Source organism: Epinephelus moara, chromosome 8, assembly GCF_006386435.1.
Source record: "Epinephelus moara isolate mb chromosome 8, YSFRI_EMoa_1.0, whole genome shotgun sequence".
Classification (NCBI taxonomy): domain Eukaryota; kingdom Metazoa; phylum Chordata; class Actinopteri; order Perciformes; family Serranidae; genus Epinephelus; species Epinephelus moara.
In genome coordinates, this window is record NC_065513.1 from 45,458,517 (window position 1) to 45,472,680 (window position 14,164).

Sequence of the window (14,164 nt, forward strand, 5' to 3'; positions counted from 1 at the left end):
GATGGTGATGATGATGGTGATGATGATGGTGTGTGTGTGCGTGGTTGGGGGGGGGGGTGTCAACCTGCATAAGTACAAACAAACATCAGTCCTGTAGCAAACACACACACACACACAAAATCATCTATGAGTGTAATTCTTTTAAATCACGTTCAGAAGCCTGTAGTTACAGAGGGGCGGAGCTACATTATAGTGTTATTGTATTTATATAGCAGCAGTTGTAGCATGGCTCAGTGCAGTGGTGTATGGTGGTTACCATGGGCCCCAGTGCAGGCTAGTTACTGGTCATAAAGCTCACACACACACACACACACACACACACACACACACACACACACACACACACACAGGTCATGTTTAATAAAGCCATCCTTTTAGCCTCTTTTATATTCAAAGTCATGACTGCTCTCTGGACCGTAGAGGAGCTCAGCTCGTCTTCTGTCACATGATCAAACACAGACTTGACATTAGACATCACAAACATACATTTTACCCAGCATTCATCACTGCGTACCTGTATGTGACAAAAATATCAAAGAAAATGAGAATATTTTGTTGCAGGTTGCTGCTGAATATTATACCAAAGAAAAGAGGAGACAATCAGAACAGCAGGGACGGGCAGTATTTCTATTACTTGTATTTACACTGAACAAAAATATATAAACGCAACACTTTTGTTTTTGCTCCCATTTTTCATGAGCTGAACTCAAAGATCTAAAACATTTTCTATACACACAAAAGACCATTTCCCTCAAATATTGTTCACAAATCTGTCTAAATCTGTGTTAGTGAGCACTTCTCCTTTGCCGAGATAATCCATCCCACCTCACAGGTGTGGCATATCAAGATGCTGATTAGACAGCATGATTATTGCACAGGTGTGCCTTAGGCTGGCCACAATAAAAGGCCACTCTAAAATGTTCAGTTTTATCACACAGCACAATGCCACAGATGTCGCAAGTTTTGAGGGAGCGTGCAATTGGCATGCTGACTGCAGGAATGTCCACCAGAGCTGTTGCCCGTGAATTGAATGTTCATTTCTCTACCATAAGCCGTCTCCAAAGGCGTTTCAGACAATTTGGCAGTACATCCAACCGGCCTCACAACCGCAGACCACGTGTAACCACACCAGCCCAGGACCTCCACATCCAGCATGTTCACCTCCAAGATCGTCTGAGACCAGCCACCCGGACAGCTGCTGCAACAATCGGTTTGCATAACCAAAGAATTTCTGCACAAACTGTCAGAAACCGTCTCAGGGAAGCTCATCTGCATGCTCGTCGTCCTCATCGGGGTCTCGACCTGACTGCAGTTCGTCGTCGTAACCGACTTGAGTGGGCAAATGCTCACATTCGATGGCGTCTGGCACGTTGGAGAGGTGTTCTCTTCACGGATGAATCCCGGTTTTCACTGTTCAGGGCAGATGGCAGACAGCGTGTGTGGCGTCGTGTGGGTGAGCGGTTTGCTGATGTCAACGTTGTGGATCGAGTGGCCCATGGTGGCGGTGGGGTTATGGTATGGGCAGGCGTATGTTATGGACAACGAACACAGGTGCATTTTATTGATGGCATTTTGAATGCACAGAGATACCGTGACGAGATCCTGAGGCCCATTGTTGTGCCATTCATCCACGACCATCACCTCATGTTGCAGCATGATAATGCACGGCCCCATGTTGCAAGGATCTGTACACAATTCCTGGAAGCTGAAAACATCCCAGTTCTTGCATGGCCAGCATACTCACCGGACATGTCACCCATTGAGCATGTTTGGGATGCTCTGGATCGGCGTATACGACAGCGTGTTCCAGTTCCTGCCAATATCCAGCAACTTGGCACAGCCATTGAAGAGGAGTGGACCAACATTCCACAGGCCACAATCAACAACCTGATCAACTCTATGTGAAGGAGATGTGTTGCACTTGCGTGAGGCAAATGGTGGTCGCACCAGATACTGACTGGTTTTCTGACCCCCCCAGACCCCCCCAATAAAGCAAAACTGAACATTTCAGAGTGGCCTTTTATTGTGGCCAGCCTAAGGCACACCTGTGCAATAATCATGCTGTCTAATCAGCATCTTGATATGCCACACCTGTGAGGTGGGATGGATTATCTCGGCAAATGAGAAGTGCTCACTAACACAGATTTAGACAGATTTGTGAACAATATTTGAGGGAAATGGTCTTTTGTGTGTATAGAAAATGTTTTAGATCTTTGAGCTCAGCTCATGAAAAATGGGAGCAAAAACAAAAGTGTTGCATTTATATTTTTGTTCAGTGTAAAATACGTATTTCAATTACATTTGAGTATTTTGTAATTTGTATTTGATAAGGCCGATAAAAAGCAAATGTAATTTGTAACAAAATACTTTTGAGTGGAGTAATTTTGTATTTAAAATACTCAAAATACTTTCTCCACGAATCAAATAACAAAAATAACAGGCTACACATTCTTATAATATTGGATGTAACAATACTTTTTACTTTTTTCTTTTGTATATATATTTTTATCTGTATGTTTTTTTAATCTTGGGCCCTTCAATGACCCAGTGGTCTGTTTTACTGGACTGTGCATAACATAGGAAATTGTATGTAACTCTGAGGGCCCCCAGCAGTAACTCTGAGGGCCCCCAGCAGTAACTCAAGGGCCTCCAGAAGTAACTCAAGGGCCCCAGAAGTAACTCAAGGGCCCCCAGCAGTAACTCTGAGGGCCTCCCAGCAGTAACTCTTCAGAGACGTTTTCAGCTTCTTCTGAACATGGACAATATTATTTGTTTCTTACATGTTGCTGAGGCCCTGTTTGTTTTTGTTTTCATTATGTGTTTGTATGATTTTAACATGTTCAATAAACTGACTAAAAAAGTGAGACCATGACGCTGACGCTCATGTCTTGTCCATGTGAACATTTATTGTGAGTTGAGTTCTCTCCGACAGCTGTCTGCTGGCTCATGAGGAGACGTCGTCCTCAGACAGTCGGGAGGCGGAGGGTTGGGGGTCGCGAGGTGAGTGACGTGTGCTATTTGTTTTTTCTGTCACGTGACACCTGTCCTGTGCTACTTCCTGTCACCTGTGAGGTCTTTTGTTCTCATCACTGGGAGCAGGTGGTTTCCTGTAATAATCTGCCTGACTGATCTGCTGCGGCTCCAACATCACAGGTGGGGGAAGTATTCAGATTACTTCAGTAAAAGTACTAATACCACACTGTGAAAGTAAGAGTGCACTGAAAATGTTACGTCAGTAAATGTAGCTCAGTAAAATGAGGAAGATGTTTATAAAGTATTAAAAGTAAAATCACTCAGTGCAGGAAAATCTTTAAAGATTCATCTTAACTTGGATCAACTGAAGCTCACGTCAGATTTGATAAACTCTTGTTTGTGTGTAAAATCTGTAAAGTAACTAAAGCTGTCAGATAAATGTAGTGGAGTACAAAGACTCGAGTACCTTTTTACTTCAGTACAGTGCTGAATGTTTGTTTCATTTTTTCAACCTGAGCTTCTCCTGCAGAGACACTTTGACAAAATGTCTTCAGTGAAAAAAGACGACAGAAACATAGTCTCTGAATCATCGATTATTATCTCATAAGATCTGAGATCTGAGATCTGAACCTCACAGCTGATGAGAAGTTAAACCTGTTAGCTTACCATCCACTGATAAATGTTGATTAACATTTTAAAGTCAGAGAGACGAGACAGATCTTTAGGTTTTAGTCGTAGTAACAGTCCAAAGCTCTCTGAGATTTAACTTCTCTCATACAGTTGTTTCCTTCAGTTAAAGTCTGAATGTACGGAAGTCAAAAACTGCCGAGCTTGTGATTATTATTATTATTATTTATTTATTTATTTTGTGTTATCACAAGTTAATCGTTTCAGTATTTTGACAAAACAAAGCCGATTTTTCCATAATAAGGGTTTAATTTCTTAGACTGTTGGGAAAACATGAGGCGAATACGTAGAGATGATGAACTTCTTTTAACTTGAGATCGCAAAAGTCATTTTCTTGTGATAATTATCTCATTAACTCGAAACATTGAGTTGACACAGCCTTTAAAAAAAATAAAAAATAAATACCTTTTAAAGAATAACTGCCAACACAGCTGTTCTCAGCCTCCACAGAGAAGCATCAGATTAACACTTTAACCCCAGATCTCGTCCACAGCTTTGGTTTTGGTTTTACCTTCCTGTCTTGATCCTGAGGACACCATATGAACCTGTCCTGGTGTCTCTCCTGGACAGCTCTGTGATTGGCCGGGACGACCTGTCCGTCACACTAACACACCTGGACATATCTGAAACAGATCTTTATTGGAAGAGCGATTGTGTGGATCAGTGTGAGACTCTTCACCTGGTGTCGTCATGTGAAACTGTTAATCAGCTTTAATCACCTGTAAACACACACACATCCTGACACACACACCTCCTGACGGAGACAGCTCAGGCTCTAATGAGTCTTTATCCCCACACTCAGACCACATCAAGCACCACCACACACAGACAGCTCGACCTGTCTCGTGTCTCCAGGTGTGTTTTCATCTCTTTGTGGTCTCTGCGGTGTCATGTATCAAACGTCCCGCCCTCGCCTGAGGATGCCCGCGGGGCTTCCAGGAAGGAAGTCTCCACCGACTGATGCGGTCGAGCTTCAAACACACCTTCAAAACTTCAGAGGGACGGGACGGATCAGAGGGAGGGGAGGGGTATAAAAATCAAGCGCACCTGAGGGAGGAAACAGAGCAGAGACACTCAGACGCAGGAAAATACACAACTGAATTTATTTCATTTTCAGACTCAGCAGTTAGTGACAGAATTAAAGGAAACTTTTAAAGATCCTGGAAGGAATTATTTTAATAATCAGATCAATAATCAAACCAAATTTATTTTAAAACTTAAAACCAGAAAAGAAATTAAAGCAGTAAATGTTGACAGCTGGTTTCATCTGATCAGAGCGAGAGCAGCAGGTCAGAGGATCAGTGATTGATACCTGACAGAGGACTGATTGATTGATCGATTGATCGGAGGAAGAGGATGTGGGTGTGGCGCAGCGTCCTGTGTGTGTCTCTGGTCTGCGGTCTGGCTCTGGACTCCAACACCATCAGATCCTCCAAAGAGACGACGCAGCAGAGCTCCGAGCTGCAGGTGAGATGCAGATATGATTTACTGTGGTATTTATATTCTATATTCACATTAAACACTGTCTGACTGCATCTGTGTGACCATGGAGGACCACGAGTGTCACAAAAAATGTAAAATTGTATTAATTAATGAATCAATAATTGTCTTATTAAAATAGTCGTTCATTCATTAAAGGCATTATTACAATTTTCATGACACTGATGGTCCTCCGTACAGCAGAGTGCAGCCCAGTATAAAGCGGGTAGAAGTAAATAATTAAATTATAAACAAATTGAAACAAAACAAAACAAAATGATTAATTATAATTTTGAAATAGGTATTGATCATTTTGTTTGTTTTTTGTTTGTAAATGTATTAATCAATAAATAAATAGACTAAATTATGTAGTCTTCATGAATCTACACACACATTAATACACAGTCATACTTTTACTGCACTCTGGTTACAGAGGACCACAAGTGTCACGGAAATTGTTATAATGCATTTAATTAATGAATAAATTATTGTATAATAAAACAGGCTTTAATCCTTTTTTGTAAATTAATTCATTAATCTATACATAAATAGACTAATTTACAAAGTTATTCATCATATGATATTTTACTGGCTAATAAAAAGAGCAGTTATAAAAAGAATTTACAGATAAATATGAATCCATCCACATCCATTTAATGATGAACTCTTTTATGTTGCTTTTTTAAATCCTTCTTTTAATTGAACTATTTATTGATGGATTATTATTTAATTTGAAAATATTTTTATTATTCCTCTTTTTATCGCCCATTATAATATAAATGAAATGAATTTGTAAACTTTGTAATTTACTCTATTAATTTATAGATTAATAAGTTATTTCACAAACAAATTTATGAATGACTATTTTGATAATATAATTATTAAACTGAAAATCTTTGGGTTGAGGACCAAACAAGATATTTGAGGATGTCGTCTTTGACTTTAGGAAACACTCATCAACATTTTCTGACATTTTATTGACCCAACAACTAATCGATGAATCAGAAAATAACTGACAGATTGATCAACAGTGAAAATAATCGTCAGCTGCAGCCGAGGGTCGTTTTCACAAACATCCTGAGAACTCTCTCTCTCAGAGCTCCGAACTCAGCCTGAACACTTTCAGTCAGCAGTCTGAGCTCAGCAGTGATTTAGGAAAGTTCTCAGAAACTTTTACCTTACTGAGGAGGTGTGGTCGACCCTGTTGTTAGGTGTGATGTGATTGGTTGTCAGAGACACGCCCCTCTGTGAGCCTGCAAGGTGTGAGGACACCCAGTGGACATGAGATGAACTGCAGACTGTGACAGAGGTTGAGACAGACTCAACTCTGACAGGTTTTTGGAGAATGTTTCTCCGACCTCTGTGTTTCCAACATTTTCTCCTCTAAACTCCTCCTCTCTGCTCCGAACAGTTTCTCACCTCAGGAGCTTTTTTTAGGTCTGAGATGCTCTGTGAAAAACTTTTATCTTTACGAGGATCTAGTCTTAACTTTAAGGGGAAATTCTAAGAAAATGTCATAATTCTAAGAATTTTCTTACAGTTTTTGTCGCTAAGGGCAACTCTAAGGGCACAGACGGTTTCTGTGTCTGAGGAATCTCCATGAAACAAACGCTCCTTTTAAACCAGCGGACTGAAACCTTTTTGTCTTGTGACTGAAGATGTGAAAATGAGCTGCGAGCAGATTCACTGAAGAGTCCGACTGTTTCATGGTGACGATTCACAGACGCTGCAGAGATACAAACAGCCAGTGTTTCAAAGAAGAGACAGAAATAACGGCAGGAAAGATTCACAGGATTTTACTGTGACAGTCATGTTTTCACCCCCGACTGTGATCTGTCCTGCAGTCAGAGTGATGACATCCTCTGGAGCCTCAAACAGAGCTGTGAGAGCGCATGGCTGCAAATCTTTTTTAACATTTCACATAAGGTTCCCAAACTGTGGCCCCAGAGGCTCCTCAGTTTGGGACAGAGACAGAGGACATGAGGACGTCTGCAGGGCCGTGTGCAGCATGTTGTAACTCTGGGGGGCCATTTCATCCAGATAGTTTTTGTGTGTGTTGGAGACGTCTGCCTTCGCTCTAATATCATGGAACTAGATGGCTCTCAGATTGTGGTGCTCAAAGTGCCAAAACAAAAACATTTGATCCTTGACCTGACTCCACCCGCTCACCATATCACTGCACAGAAGGAAGTGTGCATCTACTCCTGGACGAGAGGCTGGTGCTCCTCTCTGAGCTGTAACGTTAGCTAGCTGTGAGGTGCTGGCTGAGCTAACAGTCGATGCAAGCTTCCCTCAGTGCAGTGACACAGTGTGTTAGCAGGTGTAGACAGAAAATAGTTCCCACATGAAACTGCACACAACAAGGTCTGTGGAGTATCTGGAGTAACCGAGTCATGATTTCTGCAAAGAGACATCAATGTTGAATTTTTCAAATGTCGTTTTTTGGCACTCTGAGCTCCACAAGCTGAGAGAGAGACAGAGAGACAGAGAGACAGACAGACAGACAGACAGACAGACAGACAGACAGACAGATGTCTCTGTGTCTCCAACACTCTGCAGCTCACACCAAAACTATGCATACAGACAAACAGCTCCACATGCAGAGGAAGGATACGTAGTTTTCATTTTAGGGTGAACTTTACAAACATCAACCTTTATTATCTGAGGTCTTAACTGTGACATCACCATGACCTGTCCATCAGGATCGTTCCCATGGCGACCAGGTGGAGCGTCCTGCACGGCGCCGGACAGAGACGACGTCCAACTCCAACCGAGGACAAACACCTGCGTGTTCTACACCGGACTGTAACGCACCTGCGGTCAGTGAGACAGAAACACACACACACACACACACACACACACACACACACACATTTACTCAGATACTGAGTAAATGTACTTTATTTGAATTTTCCATTTTTAGCTACTTTATACTTCTGCTGCACTTTATTCAATAACCGTGGTTACTTTATGAGGCCTTATCTTTACCTCAGTAACATTTGGACTTTTTATCATTATCAGAACAGTTTCATATTAAATTTCTGTCAGTCGACTGATGGACGGACAGTTTCAGATGGTTTCAGATGGACTTGTTGAGAAGTTTAATCAAAAACTAAAAGTTTATTGATCTCTCAGACGGGAGGCTGCAGTAACAGAGCTCAGAGGAGACCGTCCTCGCAGGACAGACAGGTGGACAGACAAGTGGACAGAGAGGTGGACAGAGAGACGGATGGACAGATTAACACGGACGGCTTCAACAGGACAAAAGGTGAGTGACTGGAAGTCAACTATAAGTCCCAGAGTGCACTGCTGCAGGAAACATCCAATAAGACACAAAATTACCTCAAAGAGACCCAAACAACAAAAAAACGACACAAAGCAACCACAAGGAGACAGTCAGTGACCACAAGGAGACAGATAGTGACCACAAGGAGACAGACAGTGACCACAAGGAGACAGATAGTGACCACAAGGAGACAGTCAGTGACCACAAGGAGACAGTCAGTGACCACAAGGAGACAGATAGTGACCACAAGGAGACAGATAGTGACCACAAGGAGACAGTCAGTGACCACAAGGAGACAGATAGTGACCACAAGGAGACAGTCAGTGACCACAAGGAGACAGTCAGTGACCACAGGGAGACAGTCAGTGACCACAAGGAGACAGTCAGTGACCACAAGGAGACAGATAGTGACCACAAGGAGACAGTCAGTGACCACAAGGAGTACAGGCTGTGTATCAATAGTAATGTGTGTTTGTGTGTGTTTCAGCTCCAGAGATGTCGAGCTGTGTGCGCTCAGGCGACTGTGCGGCCGGTCTGTGCTGCGTCCGTTACCTGACGGGTAAACGGTGTCAGAGGATCCCGGTGGAGGGCGAGGCCTGTCTGCTGCGGGGCTCCTCCAAGCAGAGGAGGAAGCTGGGACGCTGCGACTGTGACACCGGGCTGTCCTGCACCGCCGAGTCAGGGAAGGCCAAGGGCCAGGGGGTGTGTCGGCCCCGCCAGGGTCAGAGCCAGAGGCAAACAAGGCATTCTGGGAAGAAGCGTAGGACGGCGGAGACGAGCTGCTGACGCGTTCTTTATAAACTCTGTAGCTTCTGTTTGCGTTAATTTAAAGTTTGGTTCAGTTCGTAGGAAAATGTTGCTGTGATGAACGTTTGTAAGAGGAGCCCCTCAGTGGCCCCACACTGAGGTCTGGGGCCCCTCAGTGGCCCCACACTGAGGTCTGGGGCCCCTCGGTGATTCAGTCCAGTCTCCAGAACACAATGTTGGCAGTGTACGTCTCTGCAAACCACAGATACATCACATCTGTATGTTTCCCACATATTTCTAAAGTGACACAGTGACTCTGTATCAGCAGGTGGAGGGATGGTGTGACACCTCAGTGAAACGCCTGCTGTAACGTAACCACGTGTGTGTGTCGGCTAAACGTAACCACGTGTGTGTTGTTGAAGGAAAAAACATCAGTTGGTGGTGTTGTACCAACATAGTGCTTTTATTTTGAAAGAGACTGTATGCAAACTGTACATTTCCTGTGAAAACAGAAGTGTATTTTGAAAGCAGACAATGCATGTAACAGGCTGAAGTTGACACGGCGTCCCAGGACTTCAACAACCAACACACCCAGGGTACCTTGGACGCCATATGTGGACGTGGAAAGTCCATGACCAAACGTGGACATGTGACGAGGTCACAGTGAGGATGTGATGTATACGGCTGCTAAAGGGTGTCTCTGTGCGTCAGTGTGTGCTGCTGAGGTCCACTGACGCAGCGTTTTTTGTATCTAAATTTAACCCCATTTCAGCCACAGCACAGTTGAAACATATCTGATGTGACGTACAGATGATTTACAGACACGTACGATGCCAACATGGATCCTGGTGACGAGGCTGCAGCGACACCTTTGATTAAATGTTTCCACCATTATTGTGAGTTTAGTCAATAAAAGTCACTTTATGAAAATAAAGAGTTCGACTGTTTTAATGTTGGAATCAAATTACAGACGGGTCACAAAGTGAAAGACGAGAACACTTTAACAGTGTGACATCAGAGACACCGAGCAGTGACGTCACCGTGGCTACATCTGTTGTTTACACAGTCTGTGGTGGAGGAGTGCTCACATGCTTTGACACCACTCTGTAAATACTCTGTTACAGTCAAAGTCCTTCAGTGACAATGTAACTGCAGTAAAAATATTTAAGATTAATCATGAAAATATATATAAATATATCAGAATATTTTCAGCTGTGTTCAGCTCTAAAGCTGTGTCTAAATATTAACTCACACTTCAATATCGTATTTAAATGGACGATAAAAATATTTTCTAGCAGCAAAATATTTTCTCCACCTTCATGAAGAGCAATGTGAACAAACCTTCATCTGTCAGCTGGAAATAGATCCAACAGCTCCACACAGGTGATCAGAGGTGCTCTCAGGTGTGTCACACTGTCAGACTGGCTTTGATTGACAGCTCATCTGGTGCACCTGTGTGGGGGCGGGGCTACAGGTGTAACCAGCCAAAGTAAAGAGTTCAACACTTCCTCAGGTCCATTCTGCTGACAGCAGGCCGACTATTTATCTTTGATTAAAGTAGAATCGATATCGATGTCATGACGTGAGCTCACACACCCTGTCAGATTTTGTTCAGTGTCTTTTCCTGGTTTTAAACGCTGCATTACAGTGATGTCACGTCATGGCTGTTCATCTGTGAGTCCTTACATCAGGACTGATGATTATTGATCAGATATCTTTGTGTAAATATTTTATAAAAGCACAAACAGTCAGTCTGACAGCATCAACACAACACAACACAACACTGAGCTGTTTAATACAAAGTGTCGTCACCACAGACGAGCAGGAACATATACTGCAGCTACGCAGGCTTTTGGTGATGTGTCACATGTCATGAGACTTTTATTTAGGGGTTAACCTCAGTGGCTCTTAATGGTGTGCCGTGATGCTAATCCAGGTGTGCCGTGATGCTAATCCAGGTGTGCCCGTGATGCTAATCCAGGTGTGCCGTGATGCTAATCCAGGTGTGCCGTGATGCTAATCCAGGTGTGCTGTGATGCTAATCCAGGTGTGCTGTGGGATTTTGTGATGACCACACATTATTACTGCAATATTAAATTGGGCCGATACAAAAAGTTATGAATGAATTTTTAATCAGCTGTTTCAGTATGTCGTGCACAACCATTCCATAATAAAGAGGCAAACTCTATTAAATTAAATCAAATCAAATCAAATCAATTGAATTGAATTGAATTGAATTGAATTTAATAAACCTTCCTGGGGAACCTGTTTGTCAACGTTTGCGCGAGGGAATATTAATTGTGTGACACATCACATTATTTCCTGTTTGAATGACGTTATTGGTGCTTTGGTTTAATTTCAAAGCTTAAAATTAATACTTGAATCATATTGTTAATAAATATTTTATGAGCAATGGCTGGTTGTCAGTTGTTATTTAATATTAGTCAATAAAACATTTATATTACACGTTATGGAAATTATTGTGCACAGATATAAATACAGGTGTGCTTTGGCAACAAGTTTGAAAACCAACGTCATCTGCATGCTCTGTGTGTATGAAGCTGTCCTATCATTTAAGGCAAAAGCACAAATAAACTATTTTTCATGTTTATCTCAAAGCACCTGAGTCATGACATAAATGTAGCTGAGTAAGTCAAACACACAATATTTCCTCCTGAAGTGTAGCTGAGTCAGTCTGTCAGTGATGTAAAGTGATGAAGTCTTTTCGGTTCATATTTCACACTGAAGCCTCTTTAACCTTAAATAAAAGACACTGAACAGGATTTAAACTTAAAATTTATCTTCCAACATCTTTGTTGGTTAAATGTCTGTTGACCTGAACACTGCGCAGCTGAAGAGCTCCCTCTGCTGGACACTTTAAACACCTGCAGCCTGCAGATGATGTCATCTGGACAGTGTGGACATGTCCTCTCAGGTGTCCTCTGTGGATGATTTTAATCTGATGAGCAGGTTTACTGTGTTTATGTGACCAAGCTGCTCATTTATTATTTCTGCTGTAAAGATTCAACCTGAGCTGATAAATTAATATCAACCTGCTGAAGCTTCTGTGTGTGTGTGTGTGTGTGTGTGTGTGTGTGTGTGTGTGTGTGTGGTGCACATTTTTAATTCACTAAACTGAGACAGCTTGTTTGTTAAAGTGGGACGCTCATCCTTAGATTAAAGATTAAAATCAGGCTTCATAACATGAAAAGTTTGTTTTAACAAGATATTTTTCACATGTGGCCCTTTACACAATAATGATTAATCAGGCAAGATCACGTCCCATCTTAAACCCATTTGATGCGAGAACCAGTTGGCCCCTGGGTATTTTCGCGTTGTTTTATCCAGCCCCCATTCAAAACTGTTTGCACACCCCTGTTGGAAACAATAAACTGATGTTAGAAGCTAAAACTTGTTTTTACCAAGAAATGTTTGTTTTAACATAAAAATATCTCAAAGGCGTAAAAACATGTTTTAACAAACTTCTCACATTCTGACCTGATACTCATCAGTTTGGGTTTTTGTCTGTCTGCCAGCTCTACGCCTCTGTGTACAAATTAAAGTCCCCTAAATAAATAAAGTCTTTGGAAAAACAACTTGAAAAAACCCCAATGGATTTCTAAAATGAACTATGTATTTATTATTATTATATTTGTTTTTAGATTTTTAAAAATGTTTTATTATATTCATTTATTTTGCTACACCAGTGTTTTGTGTTATTGTTTGTGTCAGTGTGATGACACCAGAATGTGTTTGTCTTTACATGTGTTGACAGGTCCCATGAAGGGCTCGGCCGTGTTCAAACATCCAGACACGATAAGAACTTATTTATTCACGTACATATTCTTGCCTCATTTATTTAAACATTTATTTGACATATTTATTCATTTAATAAAGTCACTTTGAACCATGTTTCTCTTCACTTTTTGATTCTGACTTTAATCATGATGACGCTGAGGCGATAAATATTAAATATCATATTCACAGATTTGAGACGATCTTAGAGAAAACCTTCAGTTTCAGAGCAGGCTGTAAAAGTTTCTGTGTGGTTAAAATCAAAAAGAGAAAACACACGTTTAAATTGTCAAGGCAACTTTTGTTTTATTCTTCATTTTTTTGACTTAACAAAAAAACCGTTGGGACGTGTGGAAAAAAACGTTAATGCAAAAGAAACTTTCAAAGTCACAAATGCAGCAACATGATTTCAACAACAGAATAAAAAAATGAGGGATGAGGAGCGAGGGACGGGGTGGGACGGGGCAGGGTGGGGAGCGGGCAGTTGAATCTCCATCAATAGGAATGTTGAATGGCAGAGGTGGAGGAAGGGCAGGGCGAGGGGGTGGAGCCTACAGGGGTGTGGCTACAGGACGAGCAGAAAGGGTTAAGTGCTGGAGCTCAGAGCTGCCCACAGTCGGCGATGACGACCTTGGCTGAGGTTTTGCCGCTCTGGGAGCCGACAGACTCCATCTTCCTGACCACGTCCATCCCCTCGACCACGGACCCGAACACCACGTGCTTCCCGTCGAGCCTGCGGAGAGACACATCATCAACATTAACAACCAGCAGCCCGACACACAAACATGCTGAGGATTCAGGTGGACTCCAGCAAACTATACTTCAGGAGGGGCACGCTGCGCTCAGGGAAAAACTCAATTACCACCCTGTGGCTGTGTCCAGGTCTTCCTGTAGATATAAAAGTAATGCAGGATTTATACTTCTGTGTTGAACTGACACCGTACCTATGGTGTAGGCTCTACATCGACGTAGAGCCTACACCATAGTCTGACGTGCATCTCCCCAGAGATTAACCCGTCACAGTGACGCAGACCTCCTGTCTGTCTCTGTAAGCTGAAACCATTTCCCTCAGTGGAAACAAAGCTTTGATTTACTTTAATTTCACAGATAAGAAACAATAAATTGTGAAGACAATAAAGCCTCCACACACTGTGTGTGATTTATCCTGGCTGAAATATGAGCAGAGGAAATCTCTGC

At 42.2% G+C, this 14,164-nt stretch overlaps 2 protein-coding genes across 2 annotated transcripts in view; one reads left to right on the forward strand and one right to left on the reverse strand.

Annotated features, from left to right (window-relative positions):
* Positions 1-4,739: 4,739 nt before the first annotated feature.
* Positions 4,740-10,082, forward strand: LOC126394551 (dickkopf-related protein 4-like). The gene is made up of 4 exons (XM_050051426.1): positions 4,740-5,127; positions 7,842-7,958; positions 8,275-8,407; positions 8,913-10,082. The coding sequence occupies exons 1-4, from the start codon at positions 5,017-5,019 to the stop codon at positions 9,209-9,211; spliced, it is 660 nt and encodes a 219-aa protein (XP_049907383.1). The 5' UTR covers positions 4,740-5,016; the 3' UTR covers positions 9,212-10,082.
* Positions 10,083-13,247: 3,165 nt separating this feature from the next.
* ppiaa (peptidylprolyl isomerase Aa (cyclophilin A)) overlaps positions 13,248-14,164 on the reverse strand; it is a 5,123-nt gene continuing 4,206 nt past the window's right edge. Inside the window, exon 4 of the mRNA XM_050050704.1 lies at positions 13,248-13,700. Within this exon, the coding sequence (XP_049906661.1) occupies positions 13,568-13,700 (133 nt within the window). The 3' untranslated portion in view covers positions 13,248-13,567. The remainder of the gene's footprint in view (positions 13,701-14,164) is intronic.

Excerpts from the sequence above, each read along its gene's own strand:
- LOC126394551 (XM_050051426.1), top strand. The coding sequence starts at position 5,017 with ATGTGGGTGTGGCGCAGCGTCCTGTGTGTGTCTCTGGTCTGCGGTCTG. Across the intron at positions 5,128-7,841 it reads AGCAGAGCTCCGAGCTGCAG|GATCGTTCCCATGGCGACCA; the intron begins GTGAGATGCAGA and ends CCTGTCCATCAG. Across the intron at positions 7,959-8,274 it reads CGGACTGTAACGCACCTGCG|ACGGGAGGCTGCAGTAACAG; the intron begins GTCAGTGAGACA and ends TTGATCTCTCAG.